Below are 25,569 nucleotides of genomic sequence, written 5' to 3'. Positions count from 1 at the left end.
GGCTCTGAAGGCAAACTTTGATATGTGGTTTGCCCAAGAAAGATCATGGCCGACGGTGAGACCCTAATTAGGTCTCCTCTGCATGAAATGAGGGGGGGGGGGGATGGGGAGGAAGGGGCGAAGGGGGTGAAGGGGGGCGGAAGGGGGAGGGGAGGAGGGGGAGGGTAGGAGGGGGGAGGAGGGGGAGGGTAGGAGGGGGGAAGGGTGGAAGGGGCGAGGGGGAGGTGGGGGAGGCAGGAGAGGAAGGGGAGGAAGGGGGTTCATCACCTTTTCATTAAATATATGCTGGTGAATGTGAAGTTCATCCCGTTTCTGCATTAAGTGTGATGCCGAAGAGGAAGAAGAAGAAGCCGGACTACCAACTTCGTACACTTCCGGAATTGTTTGATTTATTTGTGTTCAAATGTCTGGTGGTTGTTTTGTATTTATTTATGCAAATGTGTACTTGTATATAACTGTCATTAATTTTAAAAAGCTTAGGCACTATCGAGCGATTTTTTTTTTTAACTCCAAAAAAACGATCTTTTCTTTTTCAAAAAAAAAATCTTTTTGCCTAAAACACTCCCAGGCACTCACTGATGAACCTCTGAAAGTTTGACAAAGATCCGTTCAGCCAATTCTGAGAAAAATGGGGACATACAGACAACTCGCGTTTATATATGTGTTGTATCCAAGCAGGGTTGTATCGAAGCAGGGTTGTATCCAAGCAGGGTTGTATCCAAGCAGGGTTGTATCCAAGCAGGGTTGTATCCAAGCAGGGATGTATCCAAGCGGGGATGTATCCAAGCGGGGTTGTATTCAAGCAGGGTTGTATCAAAAGTGGGGTTGTATGAAAGCGGGAAGGCGGAGGAAGCCAGTCATCACTGCCAGCAGCTATTAAGTGGCAATTCCAGTTTCCTTTTGTTTTTTTTTGCAATTATTTAAATCGTCATCTCAAATACTTTGTTTCAATGAGTCTGCTATGCTAATATTGTTGAGAAAATGTATGCGGGCATGTACACACCTTCCTCCCTGATGACTTAAAATCCTGGAGAAAACCAAATTACCTTTTTCTTTACAGGATAAAATGTTTTTTTTTCATAAAGGAAACTTCTTCGCGATTATGTGTTAGTTGTGGATAACTCGTTATAAGCAGCAGCATGCACATTCACTAACCACTGAGAGTTTTCCAGCAAGTATTTGGGATCGTAGCCAGCGCACAGCAAAGGCAGGAACCACTGTATTCGCTTTGAAAGATCCGGATACAATCTTGTTTCCCGCTGGGCTAGGAGGCTGCAAGCTGTCGCAAAGTCTCGGCAATGTGGGAGAGGAGCATTGTGGAACAACAAGAAACGAAATGTTTTTGGATGGTCGAAAAGAAGAGCGACTTCCAAGTGGTAGGCAGTGAGTCTCATTCCGTGGGCCATGAAGACAGAGATACACCGGCAATGCCTGGGAAGGAAACAAAAATTTGGTTAAAGAATGGGAATACCGGGGTCTTTGTGACCCAATTCAAACTTTTAATTTGTTTTTTCCTGTTCAAGTAATCCAAAAGAAATTCGACTGTGCTCAACAAGATACCCCAATTAACTCTTAATTACAGCAGAGTAAAATATGTGCTCATTGTCTATCAAGAGCAGAAAATAAATGCAATTTATCAGATTATTATTCTTAAAAATTGGAAATGGTGTCGTAAATTAATTTTTCAAGCACAATGATGACCTACCCGAGTTGTACTGCATATTTCATTGCGTTTGGGAATTCATGGCAGCACGGTCTAGGCCTGTATCCATTCTTCAACAGGACATCTAAACAGTCTGGATGCCCACCCTTCACAGCTGACACCAACGGGTCCATGAGAAAATGTGATGATGTAATCGTACTTACAAGGAGGGCGACAAGTCTGGTGCACACAGAGCGTAAGGACGTCAATTCAAACTATTCACTGCAATCACATGTTGAACTACTGGTAATGTACAAATGCATTGTCACAGGCATGGGGAAGGGTGGGAGCCCAAGACAACAACACAACAACAACATGCATTTTAAGGCCATTTTCCCTGCTAGAGCGGGAGTAGTGTATATATGTTGCTTCTGGGACACTCTCATTTTCCCATTGACTTACATGTTAATTTTTCCCCTCCCTCATTGCCCCTAAACACCTCTATTTCTCTCACCCTGTTCTTTACGAACCTTCTAACCTTTTGACATGTTATCCTTATTCATTAGACCACTTAAACAATGGTCCTTCTGTGTGAACCTGTGATCCTTCTGACCTTATGGACCTTTTAACCTTTTACTCTTAATATCATCTGGTGAATCATCTTTGACCCACTCAAACAACGACCCTACAAATATTTGTTTATGTGTGGGAAATAATTTAATTCTCCTACAACTCTCCTCACCGTCTAATACATTAACAAAAAATATGTTTGAGTTTGGTTCTTTATTAAGATATTTTAACTGAGCTAAGATAAAATGGTAAACCTCCCTCAATGTTCTTGTTTGAGCGCCTCCAGTGCCACATACCATTTTTAAATTAAAGTATATATTTTCCTGACAACCATCAAAGTTTTCCGTCCACTCAAAAATATTTCCATCTTTTTTACCCAATTCACCGGTATTTAAATTAATTCTCTTATTTGTTTTGTAAATTGTTTTACCAGTTGTCTTTTCAATTATACCTATTTGATATTTTTCACATTCGTTATGTTTACCATTTATATACCAAGGTTGATTACACCTCCACTCTTTAGTCTGGTTGGTACTTGGTTCTATCATTTATATAATAGTAAAAAGGCGGCGGTAGCCCGTTAAAATCCCTAACCCCCTTTTTAACTTATCACTTATATACTTATATAACCATAAGGGAGACTATCAATTCCATTTTCTAAAATAAACCTCTTATCATCAAAAGCCCCCAATGCTTTCTTATTCATCTCTTCTGAATATAATTTATGTTTATAACTTCTTATTCCATTAATCTTTCTAAACTCTTCTTTCTTTGTTGTTAAACAGTTATAATAATCCTTAAAGTTTATTGTTTCTTTAATAACATTTTTCTTTACACCTTTTAACTTCTTATCAGTCTTTTCGACGTTATTCACAATGTATTTATAAGCATAAGCCTTAGACCTCAATCCCACAAATTCACTCATAACATTTCCTCCTAATTCATCCTTGAACTTTCCAATCACCTTTTTATTTTTAGAAGAGAACAACTCACTCTCTGGACTGTAATTACTCGTGTCATAGATATTAATGTCTCTTTTCATGTCTGAATAAACATCGTTGGTATTAATTTTCAAAATAAAACTATCTGTATCCATATAAAGTAGATTAACATCATTTTGATATTTCTTCCTCAAGTTATTATAAAAGTAATCATACATTAATGACTTTGATAAATCAAGAATTGTTGTTCCAATATAAATAGGTTTGTTCATTTCAATACTCTCTTTAATCAAATGGATCGCACAAAAGTTCTCAGTAAAGACCTCAGCTCGAGTAAAACTCGGTCTATTAATTAATTTTGATGCTTGTTCCCAAGATGTTGATAGTCTGATATTTTGTCTTTTCCTCACATTCTCCATAGTCTTACCAAAGACCGCATTATTCATCAATTTATAAAAGTCTTTCTCAAAATCGGTTTTTGACTCTGTTCTTCTTTGTGTATTAAAATCAATGTACCCCTTTAACCAATGACTTTGATTGAACTTTAGAACCCTATGGATCTTCTCTACTCTTAGACCTTTTGATAAATATTGTCGCAAATTTCTTTGGTGTAGAACATAATTTTTCTTGTTATATAATGTAGTAAGTAATTTTTCTGTTGATTCACCTATATCAAACGATCGTTGATAATCACTCAACCATTCTTTCTTTGGACTTTCTTTCTCACAAGCAAATGGGAGATCTTTGTGTAGGTTATGGAGTTCCTCTGGATATTTTAAATCAATTTCAAAATAATAACCAACTTTTTCTTCATCCAATTCTTTTTGTGTAGAGATACATACATCTTGTAAAACGTTTTTGTAGTCTTTTTCCTTTACCCATCTAAGTTTTCCATAAGGAAGAGCCTGAGACATTGCCCAGCCATACAGGTTGTTCGCGTCATAGTACATCAAGTAAGAACTCTCTTTCGTTGGATCATAATTTGGAAGATATTTGTTATTTGCTTTTGCGTATCTACTCGAGCAGACTTGTGAAATTCCACCTCTTTTTGCCTTTTCAATCATCAAAAGCATATCAACATCGGTTATCAAATCCAAATCTTGTTTTGTCATTTTCAACATCGCACTCCAGGCCAATCCAGGTGCTGTGTAGTAGTGAGCAGGATCCAATCCATATCCAGTGCGACAAACAGATCTAAAGGCTTTAGTCTAGTAGGAAGACTAGGTCCCCCTGCACCCCCCGGAGATATACTTCTAATCAGTGTTTCTAGATTGGAAAAAATGTGTAGAAAATGACTAGCTATGGCCCCAAGCTGAAAAAATGTCCCACATACCATTTTAATGCAAATTACTGCTGCAAATTTTATGCAAAATTATGCAAATTTTATGCAAATTTTTGATGAGGAGTAGAGTTGAGGGGTCTTTGAGGGCTTCATCGAGGTGCTCTCGGTTGCAAGACTGGGTCATTCTGAGAAGCACAGCAGGGTCAGAGATCATGATGTTCTCCTCCTCAGTGAATCTCTCCATCAACAGCCTCTCCATTGCCTCACACACTGTTTTGAGGCAAAAGAGGGACTTTGCGTAGGCCTTTCCACTGAGAACACCTTTGAGAGATCCACTTGTTACTAGTTGTGCCTCAAAGAGAATCTCTGCATATCCAGAACCACGCATCTTGTGTCCAGTGAGCATCCCGATGTAGTTCATGGATGTGTGGAAGGGTTCTGAGTTGAATGCCTTTTCATGGGCGGCTGACATGCAAGCCTGCTCCTTTGGTGCTTCGGCTCTGTGAATCGCACGCTCATAGTTGTAGAATGCTGTGCGGAAAGCTTTAAAACACAGAACCAGGGCCATCAACCTCATCATGGCATCACTCTCCTCGTAAACCAGGAGGTTCTGCTGAACCCATCTTCCCGCCAGAGTGTATATTTTGTGAGAAAGTTGAGACCAAAGATGCTCATCGCAATACTGAGAGGCCTACAACCTTCCCATCCTTTAAAAACAAAGAAAATGCATGGGAGCAAATCGAAACACGGGCTGAGAAAATGGGTCTCTATCGACTCCATCGAAAGGTGAAAAACAAAGACCTCTTTGCATGTGAGGCCAAACACCATCCGTCATGTTTTAAAGCTTTCCGCACAGCATTCTACAACTATGAGCGTGCGATTCACAGAGCCGAAGCACCAAAGGAGCAGGCTTGCATGTCAGCCGCCCATGAAAAGGCATTCAACTCAGAACCCTTCCACACATCCATGAACTACATCGGGATGCTCACTGGACACAAGATGCGTGGTTCTGGATATGCAGAGATTCTCTTTGAGGCACAACTAGTAACAAGTGGATCTCTCAAAGGTGTTCTCAGTGGAAAGGCCTACGCAAAGTCCCTCTTTTGCCTCAAAACAGTGTGTGAGGCAATGGAGAGGCTGTTGATGGAGAGATTCACTGAGGAGGAGAACATCATGATCTCTGACCCTGCTGTGCTTCTCAGAATGACCCAGTCTTGCAACCGAGAGCACCTCGATGAAGCCCTCAAAGACCCCTCAACTCTACTCCTCATCAAAAATTTGCATAAAACTTGCATAATTTTGCATAAAATTTGCAGCAGTAATTTGCATAAAAATGGTATGTGGGACATTTTTTCAGCTTGGGGCCATAGCTAGTCATTTTCTACACATTTTTTCCAATCTAGAAACACTGATTAGAGGTATATCTCCGGGGGGTGCAGGGGGACCTAGTCTTCCTACTAGACTACTTCAAATACATCGGCCAACAAAAGCACATCAGTTTTGAGGTACAAATCGTGATACTCACCAAGATTCTTAATGTTATATTTTTTCCAAACATTTTGTGCGTGTACATAATCTTTATCAGATATATGACTATTATTTAATTTGTTATAGAAATTTTCTTTTAAAGGAAGTTGTGTTTCATTGAATCTCTCAAATGAGTCCATATAGTCATAGGGGTAAATTCCCTTTTGTGTTAGAAAATCTTTATCTAAAAAATACTCTGAAAGACATGGAAACTCTTTTAGATTTTGAACCAAGTTAGCCAATGGACTTGCCATGAATTTAAATGTATCAAGAAATCTGATATGAGTAATAGGAGATGTGTGAATTGTTTTTGTGAATGAAATGTATTTCTGATCCGTGTTTGGAATTGCTGAGATACTTCCAGAAGTCTTTGAGAGTTCCTTGATAAATAGATGTGTATCATAATGAGCGTTGTTATGAAGAAAGACAGGAATGAAAGAGGGGAGTTGATAATTAATATTACAACTTTGATGAGCCGGACCTCTATATTTACCAGTGAGATGACAATGGTCTCTAACCTTTAGACCTTTACCAATTTTCTCCTCACAAATATGACAGACATTGTTTTTTATAAATTCCCTTTTTTCTTTACTTGTTAAGGACATTGGTTTATTGGTTTCTCTCATTATCTTGGTTAATCGAACACAGTCTTTTTCTAGTCGTTTCACAAACTCCTCTGGGGTATTTGAGCCTCTATACATCTCTAACTTGTTATATTTATCACCAACGGATGATTTGATATAATAACAAAAACCACAAGGAGTATGTTTTTGATATTTATTTGTGTATGATTCTTTTGGATCTGGAGAAGCAGTATCAATTTTTTCTAAAATACTTTCAAAATCAGCATATATAACAAATGGATGTTTTATTGTTTTCTTTTCATCTTTGAATGTGATCTTTGAGTCTTTTTTAGGCATGTTGATTACCGTTGATTTATGTTCACCACAATAATTTGAATGTTTATCTAATCTTTCTTGTGTATGGAAGAAGTTAAGACAACGCATACAAATATATATTTTATTTGTTCTTTTACATACTTGTGGTTTTATTAATTTTGTAATATCTTTGATGTATGTATAATGTGAATTTTCGTCTGAATTAAAATATAGAAGATTAATATGAGTTTGTTTACAACTGTCAGAAAGCTTTAAAACCTGAATGTTGTTTGTTTCGGTTAGACCATAAACATTAACTGATAAATTATTCAACTTTTCAAATTTAGGAATATCATTTAAAGTCATCGGAAACTTTAGATCTTTCGTATTTAATGTATTCTCATATTTTTTATAATGAGATACTCTTTCATCATGAAAATGTGGAGGATGTAAGTGTGCTAGAATAGACCAGAGAAAACATTTATTGTCTTTATTTTTGATATTGATAACTGCTTTTCTATTTTTGATAACACTGGGTAAATCAATGTAAGAAGAAGCTTTTAGAGGATCTGATTTAAGAATATGAATGTCTATGTAAATAATTTTTCCTATATTGAATCCACTTCCTACGATTGAATTATCCACATCTTGCTCTTGTTTAATAAGTTCATCATAGACTCCTGATGTTTTAAAATCTTGATATGAAGATATAAAGTGTGGCTCAGTTCTCATGTATGGTGTATCTATAACTCCTTCGTCCTTTGTCATTTCTAATTTTACTCCCATATAAAATTTAAGTGGTTTCATTTCCTTTAGTGTTTTTTCAATCAACGTTTGAACAGCAGGTTTAACTATTTCTACAGCATCAACTATAGACTCTGGTTCAGGAGGTTTGAAGTTAAAGACTCTTATTTTAATATGTCCTTTGAATGCTCCATCAGAGTTTTTAGTTGTGATAAAATTTGATAAATGTAGATTTGTTTTAAGATGTATTTTGAAGCCTTTCTTGAGGATATTTTTATTACATGTAGAACAGTGTTTTGTTTCAGGTGGAAGAGGGGAAAGTTTGTTTAAAATGTTGTATGTATGTTTTGCGGTGAGAATATGTTGTTTATAATATTTTACTTCCTTCTCGCAAGTATCACAATAAACCATATTTATAGCGTGAGAAAACGTGGTGTTTTATATATATCACTGTGCTTAAAATAAAACACTTTTGAGCTTTACAGCTCCGTTTTATATATATCGCTGTGCTTAAACTAAAACACTTTTTCACTCAGAATCATCTAAGTCATAACTATCACATGAATACTCAGAATCATACTCAGAGTCATCAATAAAGCTACTCTCATAACTATCATTTGAGCACAAACTATTAGTATCATAACTATCATCTGTGTTCAATGAAATACTATCATCACCATCGTCCAAGTTCAATGAAATACTATCATCACTATCGTCTGAGTTCAATGAAATAGTAAAATCTTCACTGCTGTATTGACTCATATTTAATTAGCAAGAAAAATATTCCCATCAATATCTATATACTTTCTTTCATTAACAGATTCAATCTCTACAATTTTTATATCAAAAGTTATCTTTAAATAATCTCTAACTATCATAGAACGAAATGACATTTCACCAGAAATATTAACATCATTCATTTTACTTAGATCTACACCCTTTGGATTATTAAAGAAAATACAAATGTCTCCTCTAGAATTATTAATGGTCTTATCATTCTTTTTCAAAGTATCGTGGTCAATCACTTTTTCAAGCTTTGAATAAATTGCCAGGAGTAGAGGAGAAACTTTTGTTAGATTTACTTTAATGGATGTCTTTCCAGGTATAGTTAGAGCTCTTCCTTTAAATGAAATAGAGGGGCTCATGTTATTTTCCATAACTGGTTTTACCCAAAAATTTCCATATTTATCTTTGTTCAATTTAACATCTTTGACATATTTTTCTATATCTTCCACCGAAGTAGAGATTGATTGAAATTTGTCTTTTGTGCTTTGAAACATTGTATTTATTAATGAATAAACTTGCGTTTAGTTTAAGCAAAAATTTACCACATAAATATGATAAGTTCTGAAGGATATTTAGAATTTCCAGACTCTCCATATGATAAATTAGAGAATTGTCCGGCTTGTGATAGAATAGGGCTTAATAATGAGGGTTCATATAAACAATGTATTTTCTGTGATTTAATTTTAATTAATGATAATAAAAAATATAAAAAAATATATAACTCTTTTAAATTAGAACCAAAAATGAATTACTTTACAAGATTAATAAGAGAGATGAATGTTAAGTATTGTGATGATAATACACCATTTCTTTCAAGGGAAGAGACTATTTGTATTGAGGAAATGTATAAGGGTTTAATGATATTTATTATTCAAAATAATTTTAATGGAAATGTTAATACAAGATACTATATAAATAAAATAATGAATTATTTTGAAATTAAACCCGAACTCAGGATAAAATATAGAGTTTCTAAAATAGCTCAAAAAAAGTTAGATGACTTGTTTTCCAAATATATAAATGAATGATTTTTTACCCGTTTGGGAAAATAAGATAAAATTTAATAACCATAAAAACATTCCAAATTCATTGAGATGTCTAATAGTTGGTTCAAGCGGATGTGGAAAAACCTGTTTACTTTTAAAGATGCTCCTTGGTCCTAATTTTTTAGATTATGATAATTTAATAATTTTTACAAAGTCTAGTTTTCAACCCGAGTATCAACTACTCTCACAGGGTTTTAATGCAGGTCTTAAAAAGGAAGACATTATCGGTTTATTTAAACTTCAAAACAAACTAAATGATTATAATATTGAAGATATAATACAATTATTTTGTGATACACAGAAATCAAAATCGAAACCAAAACCCATAACTTGTATTCTCAGTGATAATACGGATGATATACCTTCACCTCAAGATTTAGATAAATCAAAAAAGAACCTCGTCATCTTTGATGATTGTGTTAATGAGAGAAACCAAACAGTAATGGACAGCTACTATACAAGAGGGAGACATTCTTCTTGTAATTGTATTTATCTTAGTCAGTCATATTTTCAACTCCCTCGACGCTCAATAAGAAACAATGCCAATACTTTTATTTTATTTAAGTTAAATTCAATAGATGTAAATAATTTTTGGAGAGATAATTGCTCTACGTTATGTAGTAAAAAAGAATTTGAAAATTATATGAAACACACGATTGGAAAATATAAATATATTGTTGTGAAACAAGATGAGATACTAAATGATATTTTTCAATAAATAAATACAGAAAATGAATACCGAAGAAAGAGAAAGAAAGTTTAAGGAACATCAACAATTAGTTTCAAAAGTTGTTAAACAACAGGAAGAGATAAAGAAGAAACGGAGACAGAAACTAACTGGTGAAGAAGCCTTTGAAAGAAAACAAGAGAAATTCTTTAAACCACTTTTGAAAACTCAACACTCACCTACAGTTCCCACGGTAGAATTTACTCCGAAAAAACTTCAAATGCTCAAAGATTTTAGTCAGATAACAAAACAAGAACTTGGTGAATTAGAATATGATGACGAGGGATTATTTCGGAAACTTGAGCAGGTAAATCAACCCCCTAATTATGTTGTGGAAGCTCTTCAAAACAATGAATATTCGGCGGGTTCAAAAACCAGAGCAGGTCTCATTCCAACAGAAGAACCAGCAGTGTTTCATCTTGTGGAAGAAAAGGTATTGATATTTAATGATGAATTGATGTTCTTGAGTTCTACTCAACCAAATGTTAAATTAACTCCAAGATTAATGTTTCTTCTAACAAACCCCGGATTCAGCGGTTCAAAATATTTTGAGGAACCACTTGATATGGAAAGAGAGGAAGATAGGGTATATATTGAGTTGTTAAATGCACTTGATTATGGAGTTTCTGTTGCTGGTAAAAGTAAGAAGAATGAGAAGGAGAAACATATTATTGATGCTTTAAGTAAGCTTGGTTCGGGTGTTAGTTTTCTTCCAAATGACCCATCACAATTAGTTAATAGGCTATTATTGTTGTTAGGTAGTAAGAAGGCTGGAAACAACAATTGTTTTAATGAATCCTCAGCCATTTTAGATCAGTTGATGAATATGAAAATAATTAATAAATGTCAATACAAAGATATTTTATTAGATATTAAATAAGATGAGAAGCACAATTCTTAGTTTTAATTTCACAACGAGCGATTACACAGCTTCATTCCCTTACCCACTACAACTTGACCCCCTTACCTCATATGAGGCATCTTTATTGTCAATGGAAACTTATAATACCTTGTTTAATATCACAGAGAAAAACAACAAGTTTAGTTATAATCCAGGAAGTGGAGATAAAACTATAACCGTTTCACCTGGAGCTTACGAGATTTCTCAAATATCTTCAGAAGTCTCTCGCCTTATGAAAGAAAAAGGTGATGAACCAAAAAATATTGTAATAGATATTCAAAAACACACTTCAAAATCAACTATTAAACTTAAAAATAATTATAAAGTTGATTTCACGATTGAAAATTCGTTTAGAGAGCTATTGGGTTTCTCTTCAAAAAAGATTGAAAATAACGGGACGTTTTACAGTGATAATGTTATCCAAATATCCTCCGGTATAAATTCAGTATTAATTCATTGTGATTTGATTGATGGTGCTTATAACGATGGAATAAGAACAAATACAATATTTTCATTCAGTGCATACTCAACCCCGATTGGTTATAAATTTAATATGGAACCAAAAAATCTTGTCTATTTACCTGTGTCAGGAAAAACCATATACAGAGTAAATTTTAGGATAACCGACCAAGATAATCGTATGATATCCTTTAATGATGAAATTATATCCATCAGAATTCACCTACGTGAAGTTTTTCAATAAATAAATAATGGTTATTGTAAGAAAACACGAGTTGGGAAAATATAAAATAATTACAGGGGAGGGCATGTTCCTTTCACCAGACTATACAAGGTATGTGGGTAAAGGATACTATAAACCTAAGAGACAACGGGGTGTGGGTCATCAATTTCGAAATAAAGGAGATGGGATAATTGATACTCTAATGGGTATTGGTTCAACCATTCTTAAACATAAAGACCTAATTGGTTCAACTGCTTCTCTCATGGGAAATGTAGCAGGTGTTGTAAAGAGTATAAAAGATGCTCAAAAGGAGTCCCATAAATTACAAGCAATCAAAGAAATTAAAAAAGGTAAAACTCAACTATCTTCACAAGAACGACAAAAAATCATTAAAATACTTGGGTCAGGGTTTCAACAATTTTAATACTATATAAATACAAGTATGGAAGCGATTGATAGTATCTATGATTTGGATGATACGATTATCATTTCAAACTCTACTAAAAAGGAAGACTATTTTAAGGTAAATGCTATTACAGGAACCGACTGGAATTCAAACGGAACAAAAAGTTTTGAAATAAATAATCAACAAACTTACTTGAATATAGCTGATAGTTTCTTGCTGTGTAAATTTAAATTCACTAAGGCTGCGAATAATACTAATGCTACACTCGTAAATGATTTCTTCTGGAAAATGTTTGACAGTGTTCGCCTGTATATTGGAACACAAGAGGTTGAAGCGGTTGATTATGTCTCTGCTACATCTGAAATGATGAAATTTACACTATATTCGTTTGGTGATAGAATGGGTAAGGGAGCTGTTGAAGGCTTTATTCCTGATATGTCAACGGGAACAAACACAGACCCTGGTTATAGTCAAAGGAAGTCAATGTATAATGATGACGCAAAAGCTGAGAATAGTTTTACCGTAGCAGTACCTCTTAAAGGTATATTTGGATTTTGTGATTATGATAAAGTTTTGTATGGTCTTAAAATTAGATTTCAACTACAAAGGAATGATAATGTAAATAGATTGCTTTTTGGGGCTGAAAATGCTTTTGGCGACAATAATAAATTTGTTATTAATGATTTGTGTTGGTATATCAATGAATATACTCCTAATCTTAAAACGGAGGAGATGTTAAATAGAAGACTTAACTCAAAGAAACCGCTAAATGTATCATACCTTAAAAGAAGATGTCAACACGTTAAACTGGAACACACTACCTACACTTGGAATTTGGGTGTTCTTGAAGGAAAGCCACGATACCTATGGCTCATTTTTAAAAAACCAGATGGAGAGGAGGGTACTAATAAGAATAATGCGCTGAGTGATAATGCTAAGGTGAAACAACTTCGGGTTTCTCTTGATGGCACATTTTATCCGCGAGATAGATTGGAAATTGATTGGGAAAAAAATGATTATGCGGAAGCCTACAAGTCCTACCAAAAAGTGTGTGAAAGTAATGGTAATAATGATCCTATTTTGGATATGGTTGCATTTAAAGGTTTATATACAATCTACGCAATTGACCTGAGTTCTCAAAAGGAAACTATAAAGTCTAATCGAGTGGATACTTCTCTATACATTGAAAGAGGGGAGAGTGAAGAGGTTAATGCATATTGTTTGCTTTTGGAGGAAACAGAATTACAGATTAATACAGATAATGGTGTTATGATTAATATCACATAGGTTTTTTCTCATAAATAAATGGTTGGGGTATATGTTAATCAAATCAATCTTAATAAATTAACATCTTGTATTCAAAATCAAAAGCCTTGTATTATTAATGTTAATACAATTCAAAGAAAAGGAGCTGTAAGAATTGATGTTTTACTCACACACACACAAGTAAAAACACTAAATGATGTTGGATCACTTAAAATTAAAATGACGAAACCTATGTTAAAGAAATATTCAATAGATGAGTCAAGAGGAGGATTTCTCCCGTTTCTAATTCCTTTATTTGCTGGTTTAAGTGCGGCGGGAGCATTGACTGGTGGTATTTCAGCAGCGGTAAAAACTGCTAACGAAAGGAAGGCACAACTAAAAGCTCAAAAAGAATTGGAAAGACATAACAAGGAGTTGGAGAAACAAATTAGTGGAAGTGGTGTAATTGTAGATTTTGCTCAAAAACTTGAAAGTCTACCTGATAAAGCTAGATTGTTGGTTGGAGATATGCTTTCCTCTATCGCTCAAGCGGGTGTTAAACTAACTAAACGGGGTAATGGATTGTATCTTTCTCATAAATAAATGGATAAATGGTTTAAACAATTTGGAAAGAATACAACGTCAAATATAGAACTAGCTAAGTATTGTAAAACACTAAAAATTGATAATGTGGTTATTTGTATGAGAGATGAATTAATACATATAAATAAGAATACAAAGAATATTATTATGAATTTAGACACACAGAATGGTTCTCATTGGGTTTGTATTCATAATAGTCAGGATAAATATTATTTTGATAGTTATGGTATGCCACCACCTGTTGAAGTAATACAATTCTTACAGAATGGTGTTTATCAAACATTCCAAGTTCAAGAAATTAATTCTAAATGTTGTGGCCAATTATGTTTATATGTATTATTTCAACTCAACAATAATGAAAATTTTTATGATATCATTTTTTATCTAATATAAATGACCTATGTTGGAAAAGATGGTTCTATCTTTGGAAAATCCTCTCAGGATATTGATTTATCAAATTATTATACAAAGGCACAGGCTGAACGACAAAAATATAGTGTAAGTAAAAATATTAATATGAAGAATACTTATAAATTAATCAATTATCCAAACCCTACAGATGCGAATGACTTGATTAGATTCAGTGATTTATCACAATATATATCTTTAAAGAAAACAGCACGTTTTGTGAAACAAGTAAAATTTACAACCACAACACCTGGTTATACTGACCATACACCTTTCCTCATTGAATTTAACTACCTGCTTACAATTAAATTTTATAAAGAAGGACATTTAGTTAATATGCGAATTAATAAATGGGGGTATGATATGCCTGATTTAGGGTATAATTGGTCTTTTTCAATAAACATAGAAGACCTACATGATTTAAATCAGTCTCGTAAAGAAGAATATTATCCACTTGGTGAAGATAAGGATTTATGTGGAAGTACAATTAGTAAACAACAAATACGTGATTTTAAGAAAATAAAAATATATGATAGTATAGCGATGGTTCGCATGACAAAGAAGGAAGGTAATGAGATAAGGATAGAAAGCCGAGGAATACAAACCGATTTGGTAGTGGGAAGATGGGGTGGTATTACCTGTCATAATATTAATCTCACATATATTTCTGATACATAAATGGCAGGAAGAAGACTACAAGAGAATTATAATTTTTGTATTCAAGGATACCTACAAGAAAAGGGTGCTCGGTATTACATACCTTATGATTTGGAGCATATACATGGGAATTTTGTCATAAAAAACTGGCCTTATACTGATATTGTTAAACCCACAAATAGAGACTTGTTTAAAATATTAAATAAAAATGAACTTCTCAAAGTTATGAAATATAAAACTCTTTTAGAAATCGTCAACAAATCTTATTGGTATCCTATTATGAGAAAAATAATTATAGATACAAGAATATCTCAAAATCCAGATGAGTATATGTATAATATTCTTTGGGGTTTAAACTCAAGGGTAGCAAGGGATGAGGAAGGAGTTGAAGAAGAGAAGGAGAAAAGAGAGAAAAGAGAGAAGGAGGAGAGGGAACAAAGAGAGAGGGGGGAGAGGGAGATGGAAATCAGAGCGATTCAAAAAAGAGTGGATGTATTACAGCAAGAAGATAAATCTCAACTCACCGAAGAGGAAAATAAAGAAAGAATGAATGCTGTGAAAATATTGATATCAAAAATTGCTAAGATAAATGAGGAAGGAGTTAAAGAAGAGAAGGAGGAAAGAGAGAAAAAGGAGAAGGAGGAAAGGGAGAAAAAGGAGGAGGAGAGGGAGGAAAGGGAGAAAAGAGAGAAAAAGGAGAAGGAGGAAAGGGAGAAAAAGGAGGAGGAGAGGGAGGAAAGGGAGAAAAGAGAGAAGGAGGAAAGGGAGAAAAGAGAGAAGGAGGAGAGGGAGCAAAGAGAGAGGGAGGAAAAATATAAAAAGATGGAAATCAGTGAGATTAATAAAAGATTGAAGGTATTACAGCAAATAAATCAAACTCAACGCACTGAGGAGGAAAATAAAGAAATGAGAAGTCTAATGAAAATATTATTTTCAAGAATAACGACGTCAATGTCTTCAGTTTCAGGGAGGAGATTTAAATGAGAAAGTGGGGATAAAGAAGAAGAAGAAGGAAAAGATTATGTGGTTGATGATGTCGGTGTAATTGACTTTAGTTAGTTTTATTTGTAAATAAATGGAGGAGAGAGTGAAGGCATTCCTTAGGATTCTTTATGTTTTAAAAATCAAGATTGAAATGTATATGTTGAAAACCAAAAAGGTTTTGATACTCTGTCGGAATTTTTCTGATAAATAAATATGAGTTATTGTCTCAAATGTAAAAAGAAAACTAAATCTAAAAATATCTCTTATGTTAAAGCTAAAAATAATAGAGTTTGTCAAAAAGGAATATGTCAAGTGTGTGGCTCTAAAAAGTGCCAATTCATCTCTCCTAAAAGAGGAGGAGACATACAAAAGTTTCTGTCAGGAAGTAAATTTACAACAACTGGAATTCCAGGGGAATTACACCTTCCAGGGTATTCTTTCTGTGGTCCAGGAACAAACTTGGATAAAAGATTAGATGAGGCTAACAATCCTAAACCTTGGTCTAAACCTACAAATAGGGTTGATGAAGTGTGTATGAAGCATGATATTGCTTATGGGGATACCACTACGTTGACTGAAAAACATAAAGCCGACAGCGAAATGTTGTATAATTTGTCTTTGATACAAAATCCAACGTTGAGAGAGAAAGTTGATAGGTTTATTGTGAGAAATTTGATAAATGCTAAATTGAAACTTGGTCTTGGTTATTCCTCAAAAAACTATTAGGCTCTAATGATGTCATCAAGACTGAGGAGCTTTTGGCTGAAGAATTACACAAACCTATAATCACAAAGTTTAAAAGAAGGAAGGTTTATTCTAAATACACCGACCACATATGGTCCGCTGATTTAATTGAATTGAATAATGACAGGGGATACAGGTATGCTTTAACCGTTATTGATTTGAGGAGTAGATTTGCCTGGGTTGTCCCTTTAAAAAATAAAAGGGGTGATACTTTAATGTTAGCCTTTAAGCGAATATTTGATCGGGATAAAAGGAAACCAAAGAAGTTATGGACTGATGAGGGAACAGAGTTCTATAACAAAATATTCATGAAATTTCTTAAGGGGAAGGGTATTAAATTATACAGCACCTTTAATGAAGGAAAGGCAGTTGTTATTGAGCGTTTTAATCGTACTTTAAAAGAGAAATTATATAAAAAATTCACACAACTCAGTTCTCAAAAATGGGTGTATTTAATTCAGGATATTGTAGATAATTACAATAATACAGTTCATTCATCAACAAAATCAAAACCATCAGAAACATTTACAAAATTAGAATATGAAAAGGAGATTAATTTGAGAAAGCCCAAGTTTAAAGTTGGTGATATTGTAAGAATATACAAATGGAAAAGCCATTTTGAGAAAGGTTATACAAAGAGATGGACTAATGAATTATTTAAAATCGTTGATGTAATGGATACAGTCCCTTGGACCTACAAATTATATGATTTAAATGGAGAAGAAATCTTGGGTTCATTTTACTCACAAGAATTACAAAAAACACAAGTAAGCAGATAATACCCTTGAAAATAATAAATAAATAAATAAAATGTAATGGGGATACGTTTTTAAATCTGTGAACCCCAAACACAGAATCCCACAACTTTTTAGTTGGGGCTTAACTTTTGTGTGTGTATAATGGGGATACGTTTTTAAATCTGTGAACCCCAAACACAGAATCCCACAACTTTTCAGTTGGGGCTTGACTTTTGTGTGTGTATAATGGGAATACGTTTTTAAATCTGTGAACCCCAAACACAGAATCCCACAACTTTTCAGTTGGGGCTTAACTTTTGAGTGTGTATAATGGGGATACGTTTTTAAATCTGTGAACCCCAAACACAGAATCCCACAACTTTTCAGTTGGGGCTTAACTTTTGTGTGTGTATAATGGGGATACGTTTTTAAATCTGTGAACCCCAAACACAGAATCCCTCAACTTTCCAGTTGGGGCTTAACTTTTGTGTATGTGTGAGTGAGTCATAATAATATACAAACCCTAACCCAACCCCATCCCTAACCCAAACCCATCCCTAACCCAAACCCATCCCTAACCCAACCCCATCCCTAACCCAACCCATTCCTAACCCAACCCCATCCCTAACCCAACCCAATCCCTAACCCAACCCCATCCCTAACCCAACCCCATCCCTAACCCAACCCCATCCCTAACCCAACCCCATCCCTAACCCTCACATTCAAAATCCCAACCCTAACCCAACCCCATCCCTAACCCAACCCCAACCCATCCCTAACCCTCACATTCAAAATCCCAACCCTAACCCAATCCCATCCCTAACCCAACCCCAACCCTCACATTCAAAATCCCAACCCTAACCCAACCCCATCCCTAACCCAACCCCATCCCTAACCCTCACATTCAAAATCCCACCCAAACCCTAACATAATCTTTTTTTTCTTCTTTTTAAAAAATATGTATTTCATTTTTTTTTTTTCCTCTTCTTCCAATTCTGTCTTTCAAGGCTTTCAAGTTTGAAGAAGTAGAAATGGGAAGAAAGAATTTTCCAGCATTTTCTTCCTCGAACTTTCTTGATATTGCTTAAATCAAGCGTCATTAAACAAAGAACATTGTTCATTGCTTTAGAATCCAAAGAGTCTCCAAGATGGACCCCACAGGTAGAGTCTCCAAAATAAAACCAACTTTCCAAGTTCCCAAGGTATAACCACATTCCTGTTGAGCCTCCAAGATAGGTATCACATTCCGAGTCATCAAAACAAAACCCCCATTCCGAGTCTCCAAAAATATAACCATCTTTCCAAGTCCCCAAGGTAGAACCACAATTTTCAGAAATATTTGGGGTTTCCGTGATAAGTCTCACATAGTATAACTGCGGACCATCAGGGAAAACTTCCCTTTCCCAATTTTTTAGGGTTTCTATGATGTGTCTCACATAGTATAACTGCGGACCATCAGGGAGAACTCTCCTTGCCCAATTTTTTAGGGTTTCTATGATGTGTCTCACATAGTATAACTGCGGACCATCAGGGAGAATTCCCATTTCACAATTTTTTAGGGTTTCTATGATGTGTCTCACATAGTATAACTGCGGACCATCAGGGAGAACTCCCCTTTCCCAATTTTCAGAAATTTGTGGGTCTCCAATGTATGACTTGTATTCTGGCTCATCAAGGTAGAACTTGTTCAGTGGGTTTTGTTTTGATAACTCACAACAAGTATCATCATGGTAAAACTCTTTTTCAGGATTTTGTGGATCTCCAAGGTATAACTCTTTGGCTGGGTCATCAAGGTAGAACTCGTTCTGGGGGTCTTGGTTGTTCAAAATGTCTTCAAACAAAAAAATAACTTCATCCCAAGTTGTGTTAAAAGCAGAATTTTCATTTCGTATCTCAGATACAATTTCCTGTGAAAGAAAATAACAATGTATTAATTTAATACAATATTTTTATTTGTATAAATCAAGCTCTATGAATATTAAAATAAACTTTGTTAACTCTTACATGAGTCTCATCTAAAAAAAAAAAAAAAAAAAAAAATTAAATAAATAAATAAATAAATAAACAAACTTACCTCCATTGATAAGAGGTTCGAGTCCAGTTCATCAATCTGAAGGTTGAGTTCTACACAGGTAGTAGGACTCCAAGGAATAGCAAAGTTATCCCATTCCATTTCGGCATAGGAGTCCATTCTCAAGTGAAGCAGAAAGCGTGTTTGAAAAAGCCTGTGTGGTCGGTGCCTTTTATAAGAAGGGCTGGGTGTGTGTCATTTCCTGTGGAAATTCCCTGGGCGTGTCTTAACTGGAAATGATGTGATGGAAATTCCCTGAAAATGATGTAATGTATTACCTGGAAATGATACAATGCTGAAGAGTTTATAAAGTGGGTGGGACTTAGCAAAAGTGGGCGGAGCGTAGCAAAAGTGGGCGGGGCATAGCAAAAAGTGGGCGTGGCCTAACAAAAAGTGGGCGGGGCTTAGTAAAAGGTGGGCGTGGCTTACCAAAAGTGGGCGGGGTTTACCAAAAAGTGGACGGAGCTTAACAAAAGGTGGGCAGAGCCTACCAAAAAGTGTGTGGCACTGGAGGCGCTCAAACAAGAACATTGAGGGAGGTTTACCATTTTATCTTAGCTCAGTTAAAATATCTTAATAAAGAACCAAACTCAAACATATTTTTTGTTAATGTATTAGACGGTGAGGAGAGTTGTAGGAGAATTAAATTATTTCCCACACATAAACAAATATTTGTAGGGTCGTTGTTTGAGTGGGTCAAAGATGATTCACCAGATGATATTAAGAGTAAAAGGTTAAAAGGTCCATAAGGTCAGAAGGATCACAGGTTCACACAGAAGGACCATTGTTTAAGTGGTCTAATGAATAAGGATAACATGTCAAAAGGTTAGAAGGTTCGTAAAGAACAGGGTGAGAGAAATAGAGGTGTTTAGGGGCAATGAGGGAGGGGAAAAATTAACATGTAAGTCAATGGGAAAATGAGAGTGTCCCAGAAGCAACATATATACACTACTAGCGGGGGTTAGCCTTGCGGTCCCCATGACAATCTTCTCCATCTTGCCCTATTTTCTGCATCTCTCCTTGTTAACCACCTTGCCCACATTTCTTCTTCCACCATCTTTAGCCAAGTTTTTCTCGGTCTTCCCCGTCCTCTACTTCCTTCGACATTCATTTCCATCACTCTTCTCAACCAGTCACTTTCATCCTTCCTCAACACATGACCAAACCATCTCAACCTGTTCCTCTTCACAGCATCAATCACAGGCTCTATTCCCATCATTTTTCGCAATTCATCATTTGTCTTCCTCTCTCTCAACGATACTCCGCACATCAATCGAACCATTCGCATTTCCACCCTTTCCAACCTTCGTTGCTGCTCTACGTTCATTACCCATGTCTCGCTCCCATAAATCATAACACTTCTCACACATGCAGCATACACCTTTCCCTGAAGCTTCAACGACACTCCCCTCCTCATCAGCACGCCACTCAGTTTTTTTTTTTTTTTTTTTTTTTTTTGGATACTGAATCGAGGCTCGTATCCCGAAACTTCTTCCATGCACATCTCACTCTAGCAACCGTTGCCGAGTCTGATCCAACTTCTCCATTCAGCATGTCTCCGAGGTAGCAAAATGTTTTCACACCTTCCAGCTTCACGCTGTCTCCAAGATCCAACTCAACATTTCCTCCATGTGCAGCTGCCTCTGTGCACACCTTACATTTGAATGTAGCTGCCACACTGGTTAATGACCCTCTCAGACCACTACATTTTTGATGAACCCACTCAGCGCACATTGTACATTGAATGGAGTTCACTCCGACACCCTTCCTGCACACAACACAGGGCCACTTCCCAGTTCTTTCCACCTCACCACATGCTTTACCACTTGCCATCACCTTCGTCTTTCCGATATTCACCTTCAGACCTTTTGTCTCCATACATTCCTTCCACTTGTTCATCTTTTCCTTCAGTCCATCCAGACTTTCCGAAATCAACACCAGATCATCTGCATACAACAACTCCCACGGTAAACCCTCCTTTACGTTCTGAGCCAGCACCTCCATCACAGCTACAAATAGTAGTGGACGTAGTACCGACCCCTGATGCACTCCCACCTTCACCTCAAACTCACCACTGTTCCCGTCCTTCGTCCTAACAGCTGTGCGCGCACTTTTGTACATTGCCATCACTACTCTGATCAACCATTCCTCCACTCCTAACTTCCTCATTGCCCATGTCAATACTTTGCATGGAACCCTATCGAATGCTTTCTCCAGATCAACAAACCCAAGAAACAGCCCAAACAACAAACCCAAACAGGTGGGAGCCCAAGGTGGGATACAAATATTTGTAAAGGCAAAAGGCCAATCTTTGTACTGTTTGAATATGCACCATCAATCAGATAGCATCACAGAGCTATCCCATATGCTTACCTCCTCGTATTTGTGATTATAATCCCACATCTACCCCCATTTCCACTAGTGCTACAGGTTCATGCCATTCCATGAGCCTGAGACTAATTGTGAAGCTCACAGGAACATGCTGTACGAGTGCAATAAAGCTCCGCCCTCACCCCTGCCTGCAATTCGTGACAGTTCTGTTCCTGTCACAATATCCCACAAAGTCTTGCAAGCTGAAATGCTATTGGGATACAAGACACCCCAGGATTGTGACTAACGGATAAGCACTCAACTTTTTCCAAGGAAAGGCTTGAGGCATTAAAAAATATATCAGCCGATAAATGCATTAAACAAGAATGCAACAATGTCTGCCAAATGTCCTCAAGCCTTTATATTGCTTTAACTCCAAGGCGTTTATATATATATATATATATATATATATATATATATATATATATATATATATATATATATATATATATATATATATATATATATATATATATATATATAGCTACGGTTTTGAGGTTTGCACAGTGAGTTCAATAAAGGTTAAAGTCTGTCCCCCATAGATAATCACACAAGCAACATGTAGCCTCATTTGTAGTATAGTTATTTCTTAGTATGTGTGAGAATAGGCCCTTTCCAGTGTTAATTCTGCGTTGTGTAAAGCCAGGAAAATAGGCCCTACTGCCACCGGTCATCCTACGTCTGTAACCTCAATGCAGTTTGTTAACGTTGGTTCATTTTGGGCGAGTTAACACTGTAATGAAATTGTATCTAAGTTGAACCCAGGTGTTATGCTCTCTCCAACCACTGAGAGGCGTCTATAAGAACTCGGACGACCACCGCTCCGAATCATTCCTGTGACATATAATCTGTGTGACAGCATATACTCAAATGGTGCGTATATCTAGATGTTCCAGGCTTGCTTGCATTGATTGATAAATTGCTGGACTCCTCCGTGATTATGTAATCCTGATATATGGCTTGATTATATCTTACAGGTGTTGCCAGAGATCGAATTTGAATTAAACCTACCTTGAGGACAATGTTGTGGATTTGACTTTTTATAACACTTAATTCAAATTCGTCTCTTCGTCCTGAACGAGTACGGGACACGAACGAGTACGACATGGCTCATAAGATGATCCAAGTGCCTGTCTTCGGAGCAGACCCTCAGGCGACGGACGCGGCCGCCCAGCTGACACATTGGCTGAAAATCTTGAATAATCAGGTCAATGCTCAGGAGGCCGTCACCAATGAAACAAAACTCGCTGTTCTGCAATCAAAGGTACATCATGCCATGTACATGGCAATTGAACAATGTGAGACGTTTGATGCTGCCGTGGCTGAGCTGAAGCGCATCGACATAAAAAAACGAAGCGTGGTCTATTCACGATATTCGCTTGCGACTCGACGACAACAGCCCACGGAGACCTTAGATCAATTTTCTCAAGACCTCCGACGCCTACTGAAGGAAAGTACCCCTGTGGTACGCACCCATGAACAAGTCTGCGATGACCTTGTCCGCGATTCTTTCGTCTCAGGTCTTAGGTCACCAGTCGTTAGACAAAGACTACTTGAAGAATCCGATTTGACACTAGAAGAAGCCCTTCGGTTATCTCACGTGTATACCGAAGCACCGGAACAATCCGACGCGTATGAACGCCCATATGTCACAGCGGGGACATCTCGACAAACCCGACCGGAGAGAGCTACCGCCGAGGTCGTGGATGCCGCCTCGGCACCTCCGCCAGAATCGGAGACCACGGATACCCCAGAGGATCCCGATCCGGGCTCGGCGGTGGCTGCTGCAGCAAGACCCAAGTCAGGAAGTAACGCTACGTGCTATTTCTGCGGGAATGGGAATCATCCCATGTCTGTTTGCCCTGCTAAAGATGCGAAGTATCATTTGTGCACAAAGACGGGACATTTTGCAAAAGTTTGCTGAGCACCGCGAGGCAAGCGAGCTCGCTTGACGATGAATGTGCTCATCTCCGAGCCCGCGGTACGAATGGCGCGCGGCGTGCCTCGCCCGAATTTGATGGGGATCACCCCTCTCCGTGGGCCCCGAGCTGAGAGCTCGACCTTGATGAGACTCGCCGCGCCGACTAAACAAGTGGCGCAAACACTTCAGTACGCGGTACGACCGTCCTTGACGGGCATTCTTCCGACACCCTGCCAATTTCCGGGATCGGCCACCCGATCGGTGAATGCTGGCTTCGAAGCTCCGCGCGTGGCACGAGCGCCCTCCAGAGGCGGCACGAACGATCCACAAGCTACTTTAACCACACGGAAGCTGGGAACTTCACGCGTGGCTCGAGCGCCCTCTGGAGGCGGCAAGACTGGCCTATGAACGACTTCAACGGCACGAAAGACTTTAGCTGGCGTTGGATCCACACGCGAGGCCCGAGCGCCTCCCCTCAACGACTCGATAACTACAGGTCCACCTGGCCTGGCTCGTGCTATAATCCCACTCATGATTAAGGGAATTTTTGCTAATGCTTTAATCGACACGGGATCCACTGATAGTAATGTTGATTTTCGACTTGTGCAGAAACATGAATGGCCGATTCTTGGGACAAGACGCCGAATCTTTATGGCCTCTCAGGGGCTATGGCTTAGCACAAAAGGGGATTGTCGACTGAAGCTTTTGATTAAGGGTCGAATGTTTCCGGATGTGCATTTAATGGTCTTACCAGCATTATGTGCAGAAGTTTTGCAAGGACATGATTTTCTCAAGCGACATGGACGTTTGGAAATAGAATTTGGTGGTACTGATACTCTCGCTGTGTGTGCTCTTACAGGGATGGAAATTGAGCCATTGTCGCTGTTCCCCAATATGACCACGGACTGTACATCTGTCACGGTTAAATTGCGACGCTACTCACAAGCTGACGCGCAATTCATTGTGGAAGAAATGGCGCAGCTACTAAAGGAAGGTATCATAGAACCTAGTCGGTCGCCCTGGCGGGCCCAAGTTCTGGTGGTACGAAGCGAATCGCATCGCAAACGCATGGTAATCGACTATTCGCAGACGATTAATCGGTTTACCCAGCTGGACGCCTACCCACTTCCGGGAATGGACTCCCTGGTTCGACAGGTGGCACAGTATTCGGTCTACAGCACTCTCGATCTACGTAGTGCGTATCATCAGATCCCCATCTCCGAGGCAGATCGCATCTATACTGCGTTTGAATCAGGTCAGAGGTTATACCAGTTCACCCGGCTAACTTTCGGGGTCACGAACGGGGTCGCGTGTTTTCAGAGGGCTATGGACAACCTCATAGCCAAGGAGAACTTGACCGATGTCTTCGTTTATCTGGATAATCTCACGGTTTGTGGGTATGACCAGGAACATCATGATGCTAATCTGAAGCGCTTCCTCGAGGTCGCGCAGAGGTATCGCTTGACTATGAATGAGGCTAAATGTCGCTACTCTGCTCACACGATAGATCTCCTGGGGTACACTGTGACCCACGGCTCTGTCGCTCCGGATAAGGAGCGTCTGTGACCCTTGCTCGATATGGCCCCGCCCTGCGATCGTGCCTCGTTGAAGCGTGCTCTCGGGCTGTTTGCTCATTATTCCAAGTGGGTACAAAATTTCTCCGCGAAGCTCCACCCACTTGTGGACTGCGAAGCGTT

At 37.4% G+C, this 25,569-nt stretch overlaps 1 protein-coding gene and 1 long non-coding RNA gene across 7 annotated transcripts in view; one reads left to right on the top strand and one right to left on the bottom strand.

Moving 5' to 3' along the window:
* Positions 1–25,569, bottom strand: part of ASB3 (ankyrin repeat and SOCS box containing 3) — an 83,857-nt gene that overhangs the window by 23,537 nt on the left and 34,751 nt on the right. For all 6 annotated transcript variants that reach the window (XM_068128329.2, XM_078784845.1, XM_068128328.2 and 3 more), the window contains 2 exons: positions 1,706–1,882; positions 1,156–1,431 (listed from right to left, as the gene is read on the bottom strand). In XM_068128329.2, coding sequence (XP_067984430.2) covers positions 1,156–1,431; positions 1,706–1,882 — 453 coding nt within the window. The remainder of the gene's footprint in view (positions 1–1,155; positions 1,432–1,705; positions 1,883–25,569) is intronic.
* Positions 1–25,569, top strand: part of LOC137435009 (uncharacterized) — a 183,898-nt gene that overhangs the window by 138,295 nt on the left and 20,034 nt on the right. The gene's annotated exons all lie outside the window — the stretch shown is intronic.

Source organism: Myxine glutinosa, chromosome 9 (genome assembly GCF_964187855.1).
Source record: "Myxine glutinosa chromosome 9, kmMyxGlut1.1, whole genome shotgun sequence".
Taxonomy (NCBI): Eukaryota; Metazoa; Chordata; class Myxini; order Myxiniformes; family Myxinidae; genus Myxine; species Myxine glutinosa.
This window is presented reverse-complemented; position numbering and strand designations above follow the sequence as displayed.